The sequence below is a fragment of the Halichondria panicea genome, chromosome 1 (genome assembly GCF_963675165.1).
Source record: "Halichondria panicea chromosome 1, odHalPani1.1, whole genome shotgun sequence".
Taxonomy (NCBI): Eukaryota; Metazoa; Porifera; class Demospongiae; order Suberitida; family Halichondriidae; genus Halichondria; species Halichondria panicea.
In genome coordinates this window covers 8330751-8355472 of record NC_087377.1, presented here as the reverse complement: position 1 = coordinate 8355472, position 24722 = coordinate 8330751, and the positions used below count along the sequence as shown (strand labels likewise).

Here is a 24722-nt window from a genome sequence, read left to right as displayed (position 1 = left end):
CTTATGGTTGCCATTGAAGTGTGGCCAACACACTTGCTACACTTGAGTGATTTTTATAGTGTGCTGGGCACACCATATAAAAGTGTGAACAAAATAAAGTGTGTGTAGCACACTATTCGCGTAGCAGAGAAAGTGTGCATGGCACACTCGCACATGAATGAAAATTAACATCATTGATTTATGGAAGTTTTGATCACGATCTTTTCCCTAATTTGGCAATGATCTTGATATCTCTTTCTCAATGCCTGTGATATTTGTATACATATGTATAATTATTCATGCTAATCCATAACATCAACAAGATGTAGTTACAATCATAATTATAGTTTTCTACTTATACAGAATCAACACGGATCAGAGAATGTAAAACATGACTGTGCATAAGAGATTGAAAGAAAAAGAAATGAACTGTTTTGAAGCCCAACACGTCTTAGTTCCTTTCAGCCATCCACTGCAGGGGATAAAAAACAACAACATCTCAATACTAACCCATGATGAACTGATAATCAGTTATTTTGATAAAAGTGGAGTATAATAATTGCTTTTCGAGTGTAAAAGCACTGATATACAATTAATGCCCTTGAGCACATGCTGCTTTGGTTACAAAGCATTAGTATAATTCTGTAAATAAGGAGGCAGTTCATTATTACCTGAGGCGCTGCTCTTTACTGATAAGCGTAAAACTAATAAATAGGTAGCGCTTTAGCTAGCTAGTGCAAAGCTACCTAAATTGTAACCTGAATTGAAACTTCATTTGTACAAGCAGATGATTATTAGCACCACGGTGTGCCTCGGTAGAGGTGCCAAAGCTACATAATATTAGTAGATGGTCCTTGTGCAGCTGTATATATATAGCAGTCTACTGTGTCGATCTGTACATGTTATAAATATGCTAATAATTATTGATACACAACTGATCATGATAGTACCCCAAGATTGTGTAAATACCCTAACAAAGACCAGCAAGTAAAAGTGGGCTTACTTGATCTGCAAAAGGATAGCTAACAAATCCAAAGTCTGTACGTGTTATGGACAAAAAGATGCTAATATTGATACACAACTGATAGTACCCCAAGATTGTGTAAATACCCACACAACTACCAGGAGCACATTACAGAAGGAGCAGAGCGTCTTACCTCGGGAATCACATCTCGTGTATGTTTACAAAGCATGACCTTATATGCAAAACCGCTAAGTGGATCTGCGGGCAGTGCTAATTGAGCTGACGGTGCACTTTTACCACAATAAAAGTGAAAAGCAGCTAGCTAGCTAGCTATAGGCCTGGTAGTAAGCTCTGTCTTCTAAGAACCCTAGTGAGACTCTCTACTGCAAAAACAAACGCCTAGTATGTGTTAGTCTAGGTCTAGCAAACTTCTCTGTACAAAGTGACTGGATATGCTCCTCTTCAGAGTTTTCTGTACCTTACCAATGACAGTCTCTCCCATGATGTATACCATCATCCATAAGGCCTACCTTTTCTTTTTGGCTCTTTCTGGCTCGACCTAGCTCTCCTCCTGCTGCACTACATACAAAATCTGTTCTTAATGATATTTACAGGCTGACCGCAGTCTGTAATTTATGCACACAGTACTTACACACAGTACTTATAAGGCAATGCGGCGTTTAGGAAGACACATAAGATGTGATTTCCAAACCCATGTACAGTTAGATGCTCCTTCTGTACTACTACTAACAACAAAAGTATCTTAGAATACACAATTAAACAGACTACTAAGCGGGTTCATGACATGAATTACAGTACACACTATCAGAGGCAGAAATAAAATGTATGCATGGACGATTGAGTTGCAAAAAACATGCTGTTCTACAACCTATTAACAGCTGCCTTTTTTTTAAAAACTATTGTTCAAGATGTCTGAGAGAAAATGGCTATGCCAATCCTGTCATCAGTTTGCTGCTACAACACTACTTAGAGTTTTGACTCACATCAAACAAGTACATTCTTTGGAAGCAGGTTTTCATGTAACATGTGGATTGAATCAATGCCCCAAAACATATGACAACTTCCAAAGCTACAGGAGACATCTGTATTGCAAACACAGTGACGAACTCCATCCCACAACCACCAATCCTGATCACGAACACATTGAACAAGAAGACGACCATGAATTCCTGGAGCCTGCTGCAGACGAAGAAGAAAACTCAAGTACAGTTCCAGTGTGCGATAGCACAAGACAATCGGCCCTATTGCTATTGAAAACAACAGTAAAGCACAAGGTGTCAAAAACCTCACTAAACGGAATCATTGAAGATGTTTCGATGTTTTATGAAGAAAGGACACAGTCTCTGCAGAGTCAACTAGGTTGCTTACTTCACAAACGGGGTGTTGAATTCGACAGTGAACTTGTTGCTGTATTTCAACAGCCACGACTAACAACACCATTCTTGGAACTCAACACTGAGTACTTACGACATCAATACTACAAATCACATTTTGGTTTCATTGTAAGTTAATATACCATGTATGGCCATAATAATGTTATAGGTTACATGCACAGCGGGTGTTGATGCCAAACATGAGGCTACTAGATCGAAATGATCGACTATGATTGTTGCTAAAAGGATGCCAAAGTTCAAAGTCTATAAAATTTATTGCAGCATTTTTTCTTACTTTTGCAGCTATAATGTACCAATAGCTACGCACCGTTCTCTCTTGAGATACCTCACTAGCGCATTATAAGATTGAATAACTAACACCCAATGCAGGAGCCTGTTGAGCATAAACTGGATGTTGGGCCAGCAGAGACAAACTCCAAACATGACTATATATATCTAATTCCAATTCTTCAGTCATTGCAACTCCTGCTTTCAGACGAATTTATTTTGCATGAGGTAAGCATTATGACGAAATGTAATTGTACAATAATAGTATTACAACTTTTAGGTACAACGTGGACATGAACGCTCTGATCACCTACTAGGGGATTATTGCGATGGGACCTACTACAAATCACACCCACTTTTCATGAACAATCCGGAAGCACTCCAGCTAATCATCTACTACGATGATGTAGAGGTTTGCAATCCACTTGGGTCTAAAGCTACGAAACATAAGCTAGGTATTGTGTTTATTATACATGTTACTTGACACCCTGTCTGATAAAACGAACTACACAGCATTTTTCTATTATTGCTTGGGCAACGTGCAACCAAGGTATCGTTCTACTGAGAAAAGTATTCAGTTGCTGGCTATAACAAAGTCATCTGTACTAGTGAAATACGGGGCAAACTGTATACTGACACCAATAATATTATGGATGAGATAAAGAAACTAGAAGTAAGTTTACTATAAATTATGATGCCTTCATTGCTCACAACAATAGAATGGAGTAACCCTAAACATCAATGGCAATGAAGAGCTCTTGTTTGGGACCATTACTTTAGTTCCTGGAGATAATTTAGCCAGTCAGTACCTTGGAGGATACAAACAGTTTTCGAGGGCGCTGAGAAAGTGTAGACATTGCATGGCAGTCAATGAAGACATGCAGACAACTGTAAGTACCTTATACTAGTTTTGTTTTAATGTTGGTTTGCAATCACAGTTTAAACACCTGCAGTTCCTGCCAGAAAAATTCCTCCCAAGGACCAGACAGACACATACAGCACAGTGTGCCACTCTCTCTGGGATTATGCACGAGCACTATGCTACCACCTACGGGGTGCACAGGGATTCTATCCTGAACACATCAGACTACTTTCACGTAACGGAAGGTCTTGTACCCGATATAATGCATGATGTGCTTGAGGGGGCACTACCACTAGTTGTGAAACAAATGCTAAAAGCTTTTATGGCGAAAAAGTTGCTAACTCAGGCACAGGTGGAAGAGACAATGGAGATATTCCCATACAAAGGAATTGATGCAAGAAACAAGCCAACACCTTGTGCAAAGAAAGTGTTTCTAGCAAATGACCACTCCTTAAAGCAAACAGGTAGGCAAGTTATTATACATAATTATTTCTATAATAATAAATGTTCTTTGCTATATAAGCATCACAGATGTGGTGTTTTGGACGACTGCTGCCACTAATGCTCGGACAAACCATTCCCGAGGGAGACCCACACTGGGAAAACTTCACCCGCCTACTAAACATAGTGGACATCCTTTTTGCACCAATATGTTCAAAAGACTGGATTGCTTTTCTACGAGACGAGATTAACTGGCACCATCAATCCTTCAAAGATCTATACCAGTGCAACATTACACCAAAAATGCACTACATGGTACATTATCCTGATATGATATCAAGGTAACGTAGCAGTTGAGCTAAAATATCAAATATAACTATTAAGCAGGTATGGACCGATGGTTCACTATTGGTGTATGCGCTTTGAGGGACGACACGGCTTCTTTAAAGATCTGGCACATAGAGTAAAGTGCTTTAAGAATGTAGCGAAGACTATGGCTTGTCTAAACCAAGAACAGGTGTGTTACCAGATGACTTCCACCTCTAGTAGAAGTATCTACCATAAAGAGACAAAAGTTGGAATAAGTAAGTTGTACAGAAGATACCTATAACAGAAACCTTAACCCTATCCCACCATTTTTATTCCATTAGCCACATTGACTCGCACAAGCGAGCTAAACTATAGCACAGTTGTCAAGGAGCAACTGCACTTCGCCACAAACGACACTATTGCTACAAGGTAGGTGTAATAAACACGAATGCGTAAAAAGTTAACTCTTAATTTGACAGGCTCTCATGGATTGAAGTCAATGGCATAGTCTACAAGCGTGGAACTATTGTTGTTATTAAATCAGAAGAAATTCCTACATTTGGCCTGATAGAGGACATACTGGTTTTCTTAACTGACGAGTTCTACTTGGTGTGCAAACTACTCCATACCGAGAATTACAGCAACCACTATCATGCTTACAAAGTCACTGCAGCATCTCCAACTGAGTACGCAATCTCGACCCCAAACAATTTAGCTGATCACTACCCACTCTCAATGTATGAACTATTAACTGATTTTTATATTCCCTTGAAGCACCAGCTTGTATAATTCATTACACAATAATTCATTACACAATTTTAACATGAGATTGTACTAGTACCTACATTACATAATTAATACATAAGTGCAGCCAGCTGCATTCTGCATGACAACCAGTCAACAATTATTATTATTATGGAGACAACAACAGTACTCCTCTCTCACTCGAGCAGCAAGAAGCTTGTCACCATTCCAAATTACGAGGACTATGAGTACCTCGAACAGGAGTTTTGGAAAGTGTTCAAAATTGACCAGCAAACACAGCAAGAAAACAAAGTTTTGTTTCAATGCTACAACAAAGAATGGGAAGAGTTTGTAGACATAGAGGACAAGAAGGACACTGTGAAGCACATGGACAAACTAAAAGCAATTCTTGTGCCCTTTCAACCTGCAAAAAGAGTAAGTATACCATTATGTTCATGCAACCTTTAGGAAAGTCTTTTCTCTTGCATGCTATTGTGACACTGCTATTTGGGTTAGCTATTATGCTAAACTGCTAATAAAAGTTTTGCTATTATAGGGGTTAGAGGAAAACTATTTAATAAATACAGGTCGACACAACTGGGCTGGAAGGATGCCAAGAAACATCGGACTCAACTACATTGCTGCAGGACTCAACTACATCATTGCTCCAGGACTCGACTACGTCATTGCTGCAGGATTTACAAGAAACATCGGACTCATTGCTGCAGGATTTACAAGAAACATCAGACTCGACTACGTCATTGCTGCAGGACTCGACTACATCATTGCTCCAGGACTCGACTACGCAGGATGTGAGTACGTCGAGTGTTAACGACCAGCTTGAGCTACCAACGAAGAGAAGGAGAGTGCAAAAAAGTTCAGAGGACAAAATTCCTCTACCTGAACCCTTCCCACTGCCAAAACACTATCGGTCAGACGTTGAAACAACTCTGGAAACAGGAAAGATGACGGCAGAGACAACGTCAGCCTTTATTACCTCGATTAAAGGTGCTATTTTGGTGTACAAAAAATACCCAACAGGAAGAGACCTCGAAATGGTGGCCAAAACCATAGTAAGGAAGTACAAGTTTCTTGCCTCACCAGTTGGAACACCTTACGTAAGTAAATATGTAATTCTATTTCTGGTTTGATACAACAAGGTTTTTGCAGGGAGGAATCGTTATGAGCCTTCAAAACAGATTTAAGGAGCTGAGACGTACACCCACAAAAAGAAAAGAGTCTTCATCAATTCAAAAGGAGGTTATTAAGAAGCCTATGATACTGAATAAAGTGGAGCTTTTCCCAGGGGAGGACGACGTGTCCCACGAGCGTCACACCAAAACTCTGAAAGCAGAATACAAAAAAACCAAAAGAAATCCAGAAGTGGTGGAAACACTCATGTCGAGGACATTCCCAAAAAGAAGGAATGGCATGAAAAATCAATCTCAAACCCTCGAAACTATTTTTAGCAACTACCCTTTTCTACAGCAAGGAAATGAGGTACAAATAATTATTATCTAAAAATCTAATCACGCTATTACTGATACAGCTGATGAGGGAGCTAGAAAGGATTACAGGGAAGTTAAACGCAAGGGAGGAAGTTGCACTGGAATGGCAAGCTATTGCACCTCGAATAATTGATCAGGCCAAGCGGGAAACTTCCAGAAAAACAGTAGAGCTGTCTCTAACACATTCAAACACTGAAGGTAAATACTTGAATTTATAATCAAAATATTGATTAATTTGTTATTATCACAGAAGCAGAGATTACAGCTATGGCAGTTCTACCAGCACTACTACCTGACCCTAGAACGAAGTGTGACCCGAGCAAAATACTCCACATAACACAGGTACTTACTTACAACAGTACTGTAATTTATGTAATTACCAAAACTGCCCTATTTGTTTAAGAGCCTGGAATTTTGATTTCTTATCACTTCCTTACTTACTGTATATAATAATTATAGTACCATATAAAACCTCGATTTAAGGCAACCTTCTAAATATGCGACACTTAGACATTTCGCCCATAATTATCACTTTTTTTGTGTACATTAAAACTTACATTAAACTCTAAACAAAAGTATCTCCTTAAATCGAGGTTTTATAGTAGGTACTTCAGACCAACTATATATAGCTCACTCACAGTTGACAAACACAAAAACCCTTGTAGAATTTAAGTGCTACATTGGGGTTCTAAAAGGTGTACCACTCAGAAGTGGAATTAATTTTCTGGCACTCAATTGCTTTTCCTATGCTAAATCAAAAGTGGCTGTATTATATTGCAGGTGATAAAGCTTTTAACAAAGATTGTGCTTTTTATATAATTATTACTGTTCCCTACTACTAGTTTAGACTCTTTTTGTCAGTTCTATCAGACTTAGAAGCCAAAAGGCAGTGCTTTAGTTTACCGGGTGTTAGCCATGGACACCCAAAAAATATCTAGATACGCTGTTAAAGCATTGCCCATTGTACGGCCCTACGGCACTATTGTGACTATAATATTTTTTACACTATTGTACTATTGTACTCAATTGCAAACCGAACAAAATAATGTACCGTATATGATCAGGAGCCGCGGCTACTAACTAAATGTTTTGTTTTGCTGGAAGGGGAGGCTACAGTTCGAGAAAGGCCACTGTTCAAAAGCGCCGTTTATTAGCTCTATAGCTAATTCAACAACTTTTAGTTTGTCATCATAAACTTGAACTCTTGTCATGAGGAAGTCCTAGCTTGTGAAGCAATAACAAGCTGCTACCTGTACCTATAGTAGCTACGAACATGTATATAGCTAGCTGATAGTATTAATATGGCTGGAAATGTAAGTTCACTGAGGCTACTATTTGAGAGCGGCTACTAAATGTTTATACAAGAGCGACCTCTAATCCGGTATATGTAATTGTTCCTTGAATATTATTCACACTTACAGCACGCAGTCAGTCAACATAATTTTTGCGATCGAAATAAGCACACTGAATGCTACTTGAGAGACTAAGTATAATTATAGCAAACGCTTAAATGAAGCAAACACTGGAATGGATAATTATCCACAATTATAATTATGCCTTGACTCTATTATTATACAAATTATACAGTTGATTAGGTCAAAACTCACTTTATATATTGTCTTTCAGTGGTTTTTGTCACTGTCATATGCACCAGCTTATTTGTTCCATCACATGTTCACGTTCACTTCTATAGTTAGTTCCAGCTTCTAATTTTTATTTGGGCTTTAAATGAAACCCACACATGCTGGAAACTGCACATGCTCAGCAACATTACACAGTCATGCATGGTACACTGATCTCTATAATTATTATAGAGGTAATAGCTAATGCATTCACTGATATTACTCTGTATAATATATATATATATACTTGCAGAATGTGGATGTAGAGGAAGCAATTGCGGCAAAGAGTCAGCTTGAGCCGTACCTGCTGTTGGTCCAGGAGGACCATATCATCTTTTTGGTCATCGACAACAAAATACTGGACCAAATCCAACCCCGTGACTTACCGTTCTGCCTAATGGCAGCATATTATGTATTTAATATTCAATATCCTAAAGCTTGTCATATGTTTTATTCCTTCCTTGAAGTATTTGTACTGAAAATGGAGCCTGGTAAAGCTAGTACAATTAAGCATTTTTTGGCCAGGCTTAAAGCATTGTAGACTATTTTTTATACGTATTATTATCTATACAGTATAATTATTATATATATATAATTATACTCATCTCTAAACTTTCGACACCATTATTATATTTATTTGTGTCAACTGCATGCATGCAGACTCATGCTGTTATATATAATTATATACTCTAATCCGCTTGTTCTCATCTTATATAATTATTATTATTTCTTATTATCCTGTTCAATTTATAGAATTTTATCTGTGAGAACGTTTATGTTATACTTGCATGCATGCATGGATGGATCCATGGCTACAGGGGCGGCTGGGTCAACATAAATATATGAGTGTGCTCAGCACACCATTAAAAGTGTGCCCATCACACCATTAAAAGTGCGCCCAGCACACTCATGAAAAGTGTGTACAACGCACTCAAATTAAAAGTGTGCTGAACACACCAAAAAGAGCGTGCAATACGCGACGGGCCTGGCACACCATTTTTAGTGTGCACAGCACACTTTTATTTTTACAATGTATGTTACTCTCCCTCGTTAAAAATTAAGAGCGAGTACCGGTATAGGAACTACTCAAACGATAATAATAATTGATCATGCGTGCAACCCATGATTTATTCAGTACAGGGCAACAAGCAACTCTGAGGTGTCTTAGCAGCTCTCAGGATTGGGGCTATACATCTTGAGAAGATAATTATTGGCTTTGGTGTTCGATGATACAGAGCTCGCCAAGATGGAAAATTGTGGGCTAAAAATACTCCTATCAGTATGGGAAAGGAAGATTTGGGTGCGGTATACAGAGCTAGCTTTGAAACTATACATGTATCTACAGATTGAGTAAATACAAGTTTGCATTAAAGACGAACTGTGTGAAAGAGATGAAAGACGACGAGCTGGAGTCGTGGAAACGTGCAGTAACATGTGCAGATGGCGTTTGGATCACCTATTATAATAATTATATAGACTTCATTCAGACCGTAAGATATTACAACCATGCAGTTGTCGTTGCGTACGTACATACTTGTACTTGGTTGCATGCCTTATTAGAATTGCTAGAAGCTTTATGGAAATTGGTTATGCTAAGAAGCTTTGTGTACGTACATACGTACATACACTACATGTAGGTGTGGCTACATGGATCCAGTAATCTCAGAGTAACAGAAGCAGTAGCAGCCAAAGTAAGTTATGTGTGTTGACTACACCACCATTAATGTTAGTTATCGTTCTTGAACTACAATTGTGTGGGTTGTATGTATAGTTAGGTGTTAGAGAATAGCGTAGACGGTGTTAGTATAAGTTATAGTTAAACAATGGCCTCGAGTGGTATATTTGGAACTGTACTACTATGTTTAGCTACTTCCTGTCATGCTTCTTCAATGAATATGCTTATAACTACTGTTTGACGTCACTGTTGCTATAGCTATGCAATGAATTTGCTATCTTTTTAAAAAGCGATGGCTGATTCAAGCAAGCGTCTATGATTCAAGCAAGCAATTGTGAAGGCTGTGTTTCTGCATCTTTATAGAAGGCACTTCAAGAAAGTACACTGGTGCTACTTGTCTACAAAGAGTGCAAATGTACCCGAAAATATCATTCCACAAGCCTACTGTACTGGCCCAGTGCAGTGCAGTCTCTTTAGTCTGAGAAACACTTGGCAGTCTGGACCCTTCTTACTGCTCCTGGTCCCATGCAGCAATGTAATAAGCAGGTTGTGACAACCAATGTTGAAAGTTGAAAAAAAGCAACACAAACAAACCAGTATCGTTCAGTTCACGGAGTTCTTCCAAATTTGCCTCCTTTTTGGAACTATTCATCGCTCGAACTTGGCTCTTTTTATGTTGACTAAAATCATTAGTAGTCTGTTTTGTATTGAATTCTCTCTAGCTCTAATATTGCTAATATTGATTGAATTGAGTAGTGTGTCAATTTTGTTGCAAAGGTGGGATACTGTATTCAGTTCTAGCTGTACATGTAGTTTGACCACAAGCCACGGGTATATGGCTGTTATACACTAGGGTATAACAGCCATATACCATGGCTGTGGTCAGACAGGTTGTATAAGTAGTATAAACTACAACTGAAGCCTTTGATCTTTGGTGCAACCATAGTACAAGTCCAAATACAGTGGTAAAGCAGCAAGTCTTGTACAGTGACAGTTTCACATACGCCGTGGGGGCTTGCTACTTTGATTGGATGGGGTGGGGCCCTGAATTATGTTATATATAAGCACTCGCAAATTTATTTTACGTTTAGAAAAACAAGAAAGAAAATTGGCAAAGTCATTCTTTTTTAGTGATTCGTTCTCGTGCGTAGAGCAAGTGGTCGAATACGAGCAAATGGTCAATTGGCTCTTCCACCGAGGCATCAGCACTCGTGGTGCTTTCATTTAAATTCATTATGAGAACAATAATAATAGTAAAATTATAATAGCAATATAATTATATATATACTGCAAAGAGCTGAACACGCATTTTTTCCCATACTAGCTGTAGCGCATAAACACCATTGTAATTTAGGCACCAGCTGAGATAGCTTAAACTGAACTTTTGTTTTGTGTCTGTTCACCATAGACAAAAATTAATGTACTGGGTGAAGTCAAGGAAAACTGAACGTAAGGCTGGTTCAACACTTCCGAACCACATACAGTAGCAGCCAATATAAAGTACCCGTTCTTTTTACGTAGTACGTTCGTAGTACGCTGGTACATTGCGCTATTATAAACGTACGCTGCTACCAGGACTCTGCATGTTCATTGCGACTTAGTAGCACCTCGGTTTTCTCAATATCGACTTCTACTTTTGTGGTGTTGGTCACACACATTGATCAGACAATGTATATAGTGTGCTTTAATAGCCGGAACATGGTGTGTGCCCACTGCTTGTCTGATACTCACGCGTCACTCAGTGCCTAGAAATACAAAATCAGTGGTCACAGCCGTCTGTCTGGATCGGGCCGAGACCCGAGTGGTCAGTTTGAGAACAAACCGAGAAACTTTGAGGGGGGACTACTCCCAAGTACTGTTGGTCATTCAATGCTGGAGCGAAGTGCAACTACGATAGTTGCAAATTTGGACACACGTGTTCGGAGTGCAATGGGGAGTACCCAAAGGTGTCTTGTACTACCTCCAAAAGGTCCTGGCCTGAACAGTTCTGCAGAGGTGCCTAAGGGGACTGGAACTACCGCGTATTATATCACGTGCATATAGCCAGAATGGACAAGGAATGTGTTATTGTTATTATCTGGTCAATGAAAAAAAGTTATTTCGATCACACATGCATGTGCATGACGCCAATTACGGGAAAGCTGCAGCACGCAGCAAAGGTGGTGAAGTCCGGTCGGACTTTTGTCAGGAGACTGTTCGATTTAATCGCAAAATTCAAGAAGCCCGACCATCATGTCAAATTAAATGCCAGTGCCCGCTCGGATTTGGCTTGGTGGTGTCATTTTGTGGAGATGATTTTTATGAATGAGTTCTGTAAGCACTTGATCTCAAGGTCACTATGGGATGCTGAGGCAGACAGAGAGGAATGGCGGGGGGAATGGCCCCAACAGACCCGCAGGCAGAGGCAGAGCCATGCAGGAGAGGAGGCAGATTGGGAGGAATGACCCCAAGACATGGGCGAGGGATGAGAAGAAGACGAGCTGGTAGATGTGTTGTTCCAACTCCAAAACGAAGAAAGATGGCAAGGGAGGATGCATTACGAAAAGCTAAGTCTACTGTGAAATAATTGACCCCTCTAACACTGCATTCATAGACTTTGTGAAACTGCACATAGCCGAGAAAACAAACCTATAAATATGCTAACAGTGTGGTTGGAAAGAAACACATAAAAATGAGATCTGGATACTAATCAGTATAATACTGGAGATGGGTATTCATATAATGCTCCCTGAGTATAATTATAATTACTGTCTTTCATTTTTATGAATGAGTTCTGCAAGCACTTGATCTCAAGGTCACTATGGGCTGCTTCTGACTGTACAAGGTAGGGTGTCTCCCTTCGGGTACTGATCCACATAATTGGAAAAAATTATGTGTGCAAGACAAGATACCCATGCACCCAGTAAGAGCAGAAGCACACAGTCATCTGCCATGAACATGCGATTATTGGACATCGATATAGTAATTAGACTAGTTTTGTGAACATGCTCATTGTGTCTATGACGTTGAATATCACTAAGCTATACACGAAATTAAGGTATTGTAGCACTATACTTCTCGTTAGGTCATTCTTTTTTGCGAGACGCTCGTCCCCTATTTGATGGTGTGACATTTACTCTCCAATTGGATAGCAAGACAAGCTCAGTTTGTATAATACATTACTTATATCGTGTGCATTAATTATGCTGTGATCATGGTTTATATGGAGGCTGTTATATAATCCATTCATTCATCAGGTGAAATGCTCTTTCGAAAGCACCTGTGTCAAAAGGGCAAAGATTCAATTATAGGAGCTGTACATGCAGGGATACGTCCAAGGGAGCAGAGGGCTATGCAGCCAGGATACTCTTTAAGGAAGCCAAAAACTTGGGAATTACAGTGGAAATATGCACCGGCAACAGCTGGTGGTGTTGAGAAGTGCACACGGACAAAGAAATGTCCTACCACGAGTCATAGAATTGAATGGAGAGGCCACACGATACTAGTAAATTTCTCACCAATGATATAGAAGTTCTATTACCACTTGTAATTTGTCAATGAGATATTGTTTCAGTCAGAGATGAAGATGAAAGAAACCCAAACAATAATCATTATAATAACAATAGTATAATTATGCAGCAGTTTATATTAATGTGAGCTTTACAGCATGACACTACAGAGATAGATGAATAATCAGTGGTTTTTAATAATATTTATGTTTCATTGGTGTTTATGTATGCAAACGGAACAAGAAATTTTTATTAATAGGTACTCTATATAAAGCTAACTAAGACGATCACAGCGCTATAATTATATAGACAACTAGAGCACTGAAGTGCAAACCCTCGGCTGGTGACACGATTATAAGAGTATAGTGATACAATGCAGTGCATGTAGCAAAACTCAAGAGCAATAAAACTAAACCAGAACGGTTATGCTGAGTACAGTGGTACATGTACATGAGGCATGCATTGTGGAACCTGGTCATGGAGGTATGGCTCCTGCCAGGCTGCTGTATAGATAAAAGAGCTACTGGGGTACCTATAGGATCCAGAGTCAGTACAATTCTAGCTTTGAAGTTAATGGTACATTAAATGTAGTTAACATCAAGGACCCTGGTGCTGCATTGCCAGAAGCGTGACTGCACTGCACTGCCTAGCGCATGCGTGTGAGGTACTCTAGGTAGTGCCGACTACTCATGGTAGTAACAATTATTGTTGATCAGGTAACGTACCTAGAGCTGTTCCGTCTTTGCTAGAGCTGTTCGTTTATCTACTGCTTTTACTGATCCATGGCTACCACGGAGGAACTTCCCATCGTACGACTGCAGGAACGGAGAGTGCTCCAACGGCACTGGTGACACTGCAGGCCATGCTGGTACAAACTGTCAAGCACCACAGTGCATATATACGCGGAATTACGCGATAAAGGGCATCTCTTTTTGCACGGGTAATAAATGGCTAAACTTTCTTACACATGGCAGATTAAATGTAGTGCAATCCTCATTGAATTCTACGCTGGTTTGCACATTGTAGAGAAAACACATGCAAGGCAGGGTTTCATTTAGGGTTGGGGGGGGGGGGGGGGGGGGCGTGGTAAGCGTCTGATGTTGTACTAATATCATAAAATGACGTCTGATGTTGTACTATTGTGATTACGTCACGTATAGTACTATTACTTAATGTGATGACGTCAAACATTTTTAGGGGGAAAGAGCATCCTTGTCCCCCCAACTATATAGATGAAACCCTATTTCGCTCGACTGTGCCATCATCAACCTTTCTAACAGTGAGTGTGCAATCCCTCATTTTTGCCAAGGGTTGGGGTCACCTCGCAGCATGGCTAAACAGCAACTGTGCTCGTTGACTAAAACACGATTTAGCACAAAAGACGCTTCAGAAATTCGACAACAATAATGGAATGACCACCCCATAACACACGGAAATGCCAAAACCTGGATTGCATGGCTATAAGTGGGTAGACGGTTAATCAGTTATTCGAAAATGCACTCGTTTGGGGAGAATAGACTCGCAAGGCGAACAGTACAATTCTATCCTTCCCTCCCATAAATAATAATCAAACCTCATTATATTGCTTTTCCGACACCAGACACTAGTAGTCCGCGCCAAAATGGAGATATTTGCTGTATAGAAGTGTATGCAATGGGAGAGCATGAGTGAAGAGAAAAACATACAACAACTGCTAAGTCAGTTTTTTTAATATGTACATGTATCCTTCTTGGGCCAGAGCTCTTCCAGAAAACTCCAGATTGTGTAGTCACTAAACCAATGAATGTTGCATCACAAAAATATGACGTCAGCGATAGCTGCGATGATAATTATTTTTAATGTTGCATCCTAAATAGAGGTAAGCAAGAGCCACACCCTATAGCCTCGATCATATACCAATGGAAAATACATGTCTTTATGCGGCCTGAAATCGAGGCAAATATAAATTATATAGTTAGATGCGACACCAGGACTTTAACACACGTACACCGTACAACGCGAAATTTTCGAGGGGCTTAATTTTCGCTGATTTCATGGGTTAACAATCCTACATGAACATTTTTACCTCCCAATTAGAATGCGGCCCTCTAAAAACACGCCATCCAGCCTCAAAACTAATTTTCCACCTCTGAATAATTTTAATGTGGCGCCTTAAATAGAGCTTACTGTACCTGTATTTATGAAGTACGGTAAGCATTAATTTTGACACCTTTATAAATTGTTCAACTTACCTAAAGTCCAATGGTAGATCTACAACAGGAGGTTGCAAGAACCTGCAGATCACCGAGCTCGGAAGATCACGCCAGGCTAGAGCTAGCTAGAGTGTACTGCATGTAGCCTTCGATCGCGCGCTCTAGAGAAGAGCAACAGCGAGCTCATGTGATCCACCATGTGCATCAGCATTGCGCAAGCGCATAAGCTCGATTAATCCCAGCTGGCAAGATTTCATCCAAAGAAGATCAAGAAGAAAGTGAAGAATACTGCATGCAGTAAGCACAGCCACTGGCAAAGCTAGTCTGTATGTTCATTATCTAGTAAATGTATGGTTTTCATCATTGACTTGATAGTATTTAGAGGAATTGGCCATGTAGACGTAGCCGGCCATGACAATTTGTGGGGAGATGTTTTGAGCTATATAGGGAGTAGCTATATAGGGAGTAGATCTTTAAAACCGTAAAACCGTAAAACCTCGATTTAAAGCGACACTTTTAAATAATTAGTTTTGCTACCGTAATTGCAGTGCCAAAAAAAATTAATTCCACTTCTGAGTGGCGCATCTTTAGAACACAAAAAATTGCGTCCAACCCAAGCTAACACCTAAATTATGGTGGCGCTTATGTTCAACAGCTAGTATAGAATTTGTACAGAAAATGGGTGTGGTCTAGCTCAGTTTCACTTGCTAGCTGCACCTGAGTGACTTGTGAACAACGTTCATTGACTGTAGCCCTGGGTAGACAACTGTTTAGAAGTGAAGGACGTCAAAGATGCAGGATGATTGTCTTGATGTCTCAAACAAGCCTTTTATAAGCGCCAGAAAAAAATAATTCCAACAACGGTTGGCACTCTTTTAGGACAAATTATGCTGATGCTGACGTGGCGCTTAAGTTATGATGGCGCTGTAATTACATCAATTGCGGTAATTTTTAATGTACACAAAAAATGAATTTATATGGTGCTGCTATAATGGGCGAAATGTCCAAGTGTCGCTTATTTAGAACTAGAGGGTTGCCTTATATAGGTTATACGGTATAGAAGCAGATATACTATCATACAAGTCTTGAGGTCAGATGTGTATCGGACCTTGAGAAATAGCTGCTCGTGGTATCGAGGCTAGTACAAGACTAGCCTCGATTCCAGGCCGCACTTCACTCAGGGAAGTGGGCCTGGTATCGATTGCTTGCGCATGCGCTAATATCCCCCCCCGGTATCTGGGGGCTTTGGATAGCATTGCATGTGCTCAGTAAAACTATGACATCACAACGAATGGAAGTGGATTGAAGCCCATATAGGATAGCATTCTCTGATAGCTACCCTTAGCCTGCTATGTTAACAAAAGACTCACAGCCTGCAACAGTGTGGATGACGATCGTCTGACCGGACTGACAAGAGCCTATATGGACAGGCCACGCCCATTTAACACTAACTTTGGTGAAAGTCTACTATACTACTGCTACTGCAGAAGAAAATACATGTAGCTGTACAACAAACCTACACAGCTCTGTCTCTAGCTAGCTAGCTAGCTGGATATGTTCTCTTATGAATTCTAAATTCTAAGAAAATTTTACAGGAAAAAATATCTGTGCATGCGCAAGCAATCAATAGCAGGTCTTCTTTTCTATGAAGGCCGGTGAAGGAGGCTAGTACAAGACTGACTTGTACTTGTATCTCTGTTTTTGAGCAAAATTTGTGCACGCATGTCGAACCTCGATTCTCTGGACACACACAAAACTATATATACCGCTCTTGCATGCGCACACCGAGGCATTGCATGTATCAATACAATGTTGTATACCTAGAATTTTATATTTTTACAAGAATCAATTGTGATCTTCGTCATTTCGCAAGTATTATGTATGTAAATTGAAAACAGAACATCGCACTTTTCTGTGGAACGTTATCGATCTCAGGGATTTAATGGACAGCTCTCGATAAAGCATCGTAAAGCTTTCCCAGCCTGTGAAAGATTAACTGAGGTAAGATTATCGAACGTAACAAAGTCAATGATTTGGATGAGATAATTATACGCACACATTAATATTTTTGCTACTAGCTCACCCTTTCCCTATTGCACACATTTTCTAGCAAAGATACAGTTTGAGGCTCAAGCTCAAAATTCAATCCGGTGTGGATTACTTCATAGTAATGAGGTTTGAGGGGGGGGAGTTACTTCTCCTGATCTGGTCTTGGCCCACTTAAATAAATAAACTCCCCCTTGTGCACAATTGTCATTTACTAGTGTAGTAAACACAATTTTTGTCTTAAACAAGTACCGTTAGACCTCGATTTAAAGCGGTTAATAATTACGAAGCCAGAGGTCACTTCTTTTGGAGGGTGAAAATTATATTGAAGTCCTGGTGTCGCGTATTTAGAGGGTCACATATAATTGGAGGTAACTTTACAGAGTCTACTTGCCTCGATTTCAGGCCGCTTAAAAACAGATTTTCAGATTTTGATTTTCCAGTGGGCTAACATTCAAAGCTAGGGAGTGGCTACATTTACCTCTATTTAGAACGCGACATTAAAGAATAATTGTCAACGCAGCTGTCGCTACTTTTAGAGGTCAGAAAATTGCTGAAGCTCCTGGGTGTCGCATATTTGGAGGGTCGCCTTAAATCGAGGTCTTACGGTATATATATAATTATTATATATAATATATATATCCTGTTTTCATGCGGTTGCTAAGATATGGCCAGGGGATAACTAGGACAATTCCCCTCTGATATATCCCCAGACATGTTTGCTACAAGATCATGTAGATAATTTTGTCTACTTTTGTATTTATTTTTATTTTGTGCTGGCTGCCCATATAATATTATGATCAATGTTTGGTTGCTTTACTGTACTGGTTGGTACTGGTTGCTTTACTGTACTGTAACTAGATTACAAAGTCGAAGATAGCGAGGAGATGATAGTGAGGCACTTGATAAGAGATTCTCGAGCTAGAGCTAGTGCAGTCCAAGTGCTAGTGAGAGCCTGGGAGCCTTGGCACCACTCTGCCTGACACTGCGCACTGTCTGGCTCCAGGTCTGTGGGTATGGGTTGGTTTAGCAGTTTGTGAGGCTTTATAGTCATGGAGGAGGAGTCAGGGTGGGATAACACTCATACTATGGTTGCTAGGGATTTATGGCAGTAAACCCACCAAGCACGAGGGCGGACTAGAACCATAGTATAACTATACATAATAATTATACCGTTGTACTGTCTGGATGTACTTGAATTGTAAGCAGCTGGTGAGCATGACACTCAGTGACAAAATTTCTAGAGAACGATTTCCTGACCCCTAAAAATCCTGTTTAACCTGAAACCCTGGTTATTTATCATATTTGCTGGTTGGATCTCGTTTGAGTTTTTTACGCCAGGGTACTTTAGCTCACAATAATTATATAATAAAGAGAAAAACCTTCGTAATTTACATCCATTAACTTACTGAACACAATAGTCCGAACTTCTTATTTTCTCGTTAATGGAGGTTGCTGAACTGGCAACAAGTCGATAGTTTGAATACCATGCAGACATAGACTACATTTTTCATATGTACCTGAGAGGAGAGTGATTCTTTCCTTCTCGGCACCGTGTCTGCAGATGTAAGAAATGAACTTGGAGAGCTTGACATCTGGAGGATCCTCTCGATTCCTCTGCAAGGTATGAATAATTGACTATAAGTATTGTCAGCCCAGTAGGCTGTTTTTTGCTGACTGTTCAAGGTTCTCTAGCTTGATTAATCGATAGATTCCAAAATCTTTGAGTTCCTAATATCCTCTGCTATGTGGTCGACTACACCAAGAGATTCTTAAAAGTCGTCAGGATCCTCTGCATTTGAGCTGCCAATGGAGATTCCGATGATTCACACTGAATGTACATACAATGTATGTATATAAAATGGTAATAAAATTATAATTATTATATACTTTTGACCTTATCTGACAAGACACTTATTATTATTAACCAGATCTCTCAACAGCCTGCATGATCCCTTCATTGTTGGGCGGAGAAAATTCTAGAGAAAAGATCGTACCAGTATAACTTTTATGATTATTATGCTCTTTCCAAATATGCACTAGCGGGAGCAATTAGCCTATAAATCGAGGCGCGCGTGTCCTCTTGGGCATGCACATAATTATCTTTAGCGCGCTATGCTCTATTCACAAATATAAACTTTAATTTTGTTACAATTCAATAACAGATAATTATGCTTAAAAAGTGAAGTTTACTTGTCCATTGTAGATATGTGGGGAAAATAATTTAATATGATGAAGCAACTCAGATACTAAAAGTCACGTTAATTATTCGACCCTGCACGCCTCCTCGGCCTCTCCAATAGCCGCCACGCCCACGTCCTCCCTTCCCATGTTTTCTTGCAAGAGGAGGAGCAGGAGGCAAGGCCGCCGGAGAAGCTGGAGGTGCCAGTGGAGGAGCCAGAGCCAGAGCAATAGCCAAAGGCCCCTGAGACAGTATCACTGTAGACTGTATAACATTACATTACGCATAACTTTCCCTTGAATCACACTCCTAATCTTGGAGGGGCTGTAGCCTTGAGCTGTGGTGGAGATGAGAGGATAAAACGTAGAATGGGTTAAGACATAGTTATATGCGATGCTAAACTGGAAGGCCATAGAAGAGTACCCACGATTTAAATTCGGACGCTGCATGTGTACAGAAAAAACATAATATCAAATTTCATGCGTCCGCCGCAATTATAATGTATATATACCTTTCCAGTGCTTAAAGTCGCTGACCCCACGTGGCTTTCTACGTACTTCTGATGGAACAACAATCAGTGCTATACGTGTGTCAAGTAATGGAACGTCTTTGCTCAAGTCGTGAAGGGTATATATTCTGGCATTTTGTCTTATCTGTCCAGAGGTACAAAAGGGTCGTAGTAACACCAAGAAGGGAGCAGTGTATGTAGTCCGGAGACATGCCATTCACTATGTCGAAGCTCTTCAGACACCCAAGCCAAGAGGGACCTTTGAGACCTTTCACCTATATGTAATATATATTATTTTATTTATGCATGTACATGAGAACTTACTTCACTATTTGCTTTCGGTATGACAATGTCTCCGCTGTCTGTTGCCATTTCCATTAGGCTGTTATATTCGTCATAAGAGTATACTTGAATAATGAGTAAGGTCAGGAGATAAGGCAGTAGTCGTTATAGTTCGTAGAATGTTGCTGCAGCAGATGTGGACTGGTGTTTGTAGAATCATTTTATGGTAAAGAAGTGGTGATAGAAGATGCAGCAGGAATACCAGAAGTTATTCTGCAGTGTAGTATAAAAAACAGTGGTAAAACTAGAACCATACATGAGACAATAGTTATCCGCTGAAACTTAACTTTTTACTCATCTACGTCTAAATGATTGGCAGCTACTCCTGTCTAAATTGAAAGAAAAGTCCATATTGGGGTCCTAGATTTCCTGTGCGGGCAAGACGCTTGTTAGACTTAGCGTAGACCCGCGATGAGTTTTCCCACATGACAATCACCTGACACAAATAAATCATGCGTGTCAGTGATGTTGGTCGCCATTTCATGTATACCTTTTAAGACGGGTACTAATTTTGGCAGATTTGCAGCAGAACAATAAAAGCTTGGTAACGCCAGGTGTGTAGCACATGCGGGGAAGGCCGCAAGGTTGACTGCATGGAAGCTATCACAGCCATGCGACGCTTACTAGAACGCCACCTCCTAAAAGCTCGGTAAATTCAATGAAGTTATTTCGCTCCATCTTTTCCCGTAAGTCCCGTGAGATGGGGGTACCGCTCCTTAAATCTCCTTAGGCACATGAGTTCTTTACAGAAGCCATAATTATTTGAATATCTTTTTTTAAATTTCTTCACTGAGAAACCTGCAAAATTGATTATTTATTACTATATAATTATAGTGTAAAATACTTGCAGTGGCGGATATATAGGAACATTCGTCTTCCCCTTATATAGAAAACATTCCATGGGTGTTTCAAATGCAATGATGTGTTCTATCTTCACACTAGGCGGAGTTGTCTTATTGTCTCCTCTTCTCCCTTATTCTATTTCGCAGAGTTTTTGCAATGTGGCCCTGAAATATGGGTAGCTATACTAAATTATTTACAATATACATTGTTAACTTACAGTTCCTTCCAGTGGCGACAACAGGAAGGGTTAGCGGCAACATTTTTGCGGTCATCAGCACTTGGATTACTTTTGTACACAATACATTACGCCATAATCCTGGTTAGAAATTTGGCATGAAATACCGAATCCATACACTTCAGGTGCAATTCTGCATGTTTCGATATGAGTCTATTATGGCGGAAGCATCCTATAGTAAGCAATGGGAGTATGCGAATGTGCAAGCACACAATATATTTTTTTTTCATGGTTAAAACACTGATCTGCGTGGTTGGTCTCGAGGCTAGTCATGTACATGTAACATTCAAATCATCAATGCAACTACTTCAACAATTATACATCGCATGCATGCAAGAGCTAGAGTTTAATAACAAGTTCACTTCAAGATTTCTGCTGGTTTATAGTTACTGAGGCATTGCAGATCTGCATATGGAGGAAATTATGGAAAGTTCAAACGACACTATTAAAACTTCAATACTTAGATACTTCTGTTGGCACCTGCACCTGCACCACCACGGCCACGGCCCCCTCGACCTTGCTGTGGAGCAAGAGGCAGGTATTCCTCGTCACTACAAGAGGTACTGGTGGAATTTGTCTCCACTAGGAAAGGATTCAGTGTCAGTAAAAGTGAGATGGAGACAGGAAGTACTTTAATACCTTGCACTGCAGGATCAGGAGGAGGGAGTTCATACTGATCAGGCCTAGGAGAAGGAGTGACTGCTTGAAGGCCTCTTAATTCCCGAACAGAGGTCCGTGCTGTACGCTGAGGTGTGTCTTTAGAAGGAGTTGCCATTCTGTATCACAGTTATTCAAACTGGTAAGCAAAGCAACCACACAAAAAAGTCACTTACCGTACGTTTTAGCAACTTTGTTGAGAAATATTTATGAAAACAGCATTGGGAACTGCTTTATATATAGTGCTCGCGAATTTTCCCCATTCACCTTCAAAGGTTGTCAACGCACATGTGCACATGTATACAGGTGGTCAACATAAATGACTACTCATCTTCGAAGTACTCATATCTCGATCAAGATGGCTATACTACTTTAACTATTCCTATGCTCTTGTCAGTTCTACTTGAACCAAACTTCCTTTATGTGTGGATCATATTCCCATTTAGCAGGATATTCATTTTGATGGTAGCAGGAATAAATTCTCAAGCAGCGCAAAGGATCCTTGTCCGCATTCCACTCACTACCTAAAGTTTTCTTGTACTCACCAGTCATCATTGGTTCTGAGCTCTTTTAAACAAGTTGGAGTAGCTGCAGTTGAAGTATATAATCGCTGAGCCAGCCCCAGTAAAGCAGTAGAACAACTTTCTGCAACCTTAGCTGTTTGGTTTAATTGACAAAGCCATCAGCCAGGGGTATAGGCCTTGACAAATTAATTATGCTTTTTATTTTTGCCTATTATGCTTTTGGGCTATTCTCAAAAATTCAACCTATTCCAGTTTATTGTACCCATTATTCTAGTTTATATCCCGTTGCTACGTTGTTGCCAAGTGCAATATGCAGCATAATGCACTGCTGAAAGTCATAATGCACTAACCGCAAAGTCATAATGCAGTAACAAGTATATCAAAGTAAGTCCAGCCATGCAGAAATGTTTAGCACTGCTGGAGTTTCTTTGCAACCATGCAGGTTTTAAAATTGTCCAAGGAGGAGTTGAATTAGACGCCATAATGCTTTTCAAATTTTTTTCTTTTGAATCAATTAATTGGATTATTGAAATTCATCACGTCACAGTTTAGTAGCGTCTTTGTTATCGATTACGACAGAATGATGAGAAATGATCCCTTGGATTGTTCTCAGCAACTGAATTTTTTTGACAGATTGCTGTTGTGATGTTTTGAGTATACTAAATGTGTAAACAACTGATGTGAACGAAATAACTGCTTCTGTTGTACTAGAATAGAATGTACCAAATCACATTGGTGCATGCATGCTAACATACGCTGAGAGTCTATAGTACATCGACAGTTGATCGTCCTTTTCCAAGAGGGAGAGGATGAATTAGAAGGATAAACGTCTCTGCAAGGAGGGAGGGGCCATGATGTTTTCATAATTTTTTCTATTTGAATTCTTGTCACGTCACAGTTGAGTTGGTTAGTAGCATTTTCTTAATTATATCCATGCATTAATTATATAGCTAGCCGTTTTATTTTGTAGTGGCCCCACTCACTGCTAGTTGAGATCTGCACATCAACCCGGTACTTATCAAATGGATCTACAACTATCTATCTCAATCTGTGGTTCTTGATGGTGCTCAATCATGCACTCTATACATGTATTATCTGGTGTCTCCCAGGATCGGTGCTAGGCCCGTTACTTTTTCTCATGTATTGAGTTCAGTAAACCAATAGCAGTAAATTTGCGGTGTATTCTGACGACATAGTGCTGTACAAGACAGTATGGATTTCCATATTTTGCAGCAAGACATTCTGTCTGTCTGCACCTGGATAAAAGGAGTAATTTTGACAAAATAATATTGCTACATCATGTTCTTCAAAAAGTGTAATAATTATTTCAACTCCTGCTTCCCCACTCCATGTTGGAAACAATGTGCTTTTGGAAATAAGAGACCATGCAGATAAAGTATCTAGGGATTATTTTTACATCTGACCTGTCTTGGTCCCAGCATATAGATAAAATTACAAAGAATGCTCGGAGACAATTTTTATTTATTTTTTATTAAACAAGTTTATGCATACAAGCAAAGGTAGAACAGAAAATAGCCAGAATAGAAGCTAATACAAGTCTGTTACCTACAACAGAACATGTAAATTTATATATATATATATATATATATATATAATTTATATACACTTAATTAATCTACAGTAGCTGATTTTTAAAGAATACAAGTGATACACCATCTCTGCAAAACCTAATTGATTCCAGGCTGATATAGTTTCCGGGAAGAAGGAAGATTTGAAACTGTTAGATATCGCAAAAAACAGGACCGAAAGCTGAGTAGTGTTCGAGTGTCTTAACTGGTGAGGCTGATCTCTGATGGTGAACACTTACAGAGGATTGGGATAGGATATATGTCTTCTGAGTTAATAGGCAAAGTCTGATTATGCTACGGCGGCGCTCAGCTAGAGTGTTTATGTTGCAC

At 39.7% G+C, this 24722-nt stretch overlaps 2 protein-coding genes and 1 long non-coding RNA gene across 6 annotated transcripts in view; 2 read left to right on the top strand and 1 right to left on the bottom strand.

Moving 5' to 3' along the window:
* LOC135341749 (uncharacterized) overlaps positions 1 to 15650 on the bottom strand; it is a 48368-nt gene extending 32718 nt beyond the window's left edge. For 3 of the 4 annotated variants that reach the window (XR_010396631.1, XR_010396632.1, XM_064538410.1), the window contains exons 1-2: positions 15506 to 15650; positions 14848 to 14908 (exon numbers count right to left, since the gene is read on the bottom strand). The gene's annotated coding sequence lies outside the window, so the exon portion shown is untranslated. Of the gene's footprint in view, positions 1 to 305; positions 452 to 14847; positions 14909 to 15505 lie in introns of those variants that run through there. The other variant, XR_010396629.1, reaches the window with a different exon arrangement.
* Positions 5153 to 8652, top strand: LOC135352473 (uncharacterized). The gene is made up of 5 exons (XM_064551652.1): positions 5153 to 5416; positions 5569 to 5793; positions 6531 to 6687; positions 6740 to 6831; positions 8365 to 8652. The coding sequence occupies exons 1-5, from the start codon at positions 5153 to 5155 to the stop codon at positions 8650 to 8652; spliced, it is 1026 nt and encodes a 341-aa protein (XP_064407722.1).
* A 52-nt stretch (positions 15651 to 15702) lies between the features above and the next one.
* On the top strand, positions 15703 to 22460 carry LOC135342080 (uncharacterized). The gene is made up of 3 exons (XR_010396752.1): positions 15703 to 15763; positions 17365 to 17467; positions 17577 to 22460. It is a non-coding gene; the product is annotated as an uncharacterized LOC135342080 (long non-coding RNA).
* Positions 22461 to 24722: the final 2262 nt, after the last annotated feature.

Coding starts and splice junctions, on each gene's coding strand:
- LOC135352473 (XM_064551652.1), top strand. CDS start 5,153: ATGGAGACAACAACAGTACTCCTCTCTCACTCGAGCAGCAAGAAGCTT. Junction 5,417..5,568: donor CCTTTCAACCTGCAAAAAGA/GTAAGTATACCA, acceptor TAATAAATACAG/GTCGACACAACTGGGCTGGA. Junction 6,688..6,739: donor AACACATTCAAACACTGAAG/GTAAATACTTGA, acceptor TTATTATCACAG/AAGCAGAGATTACAGCTATG.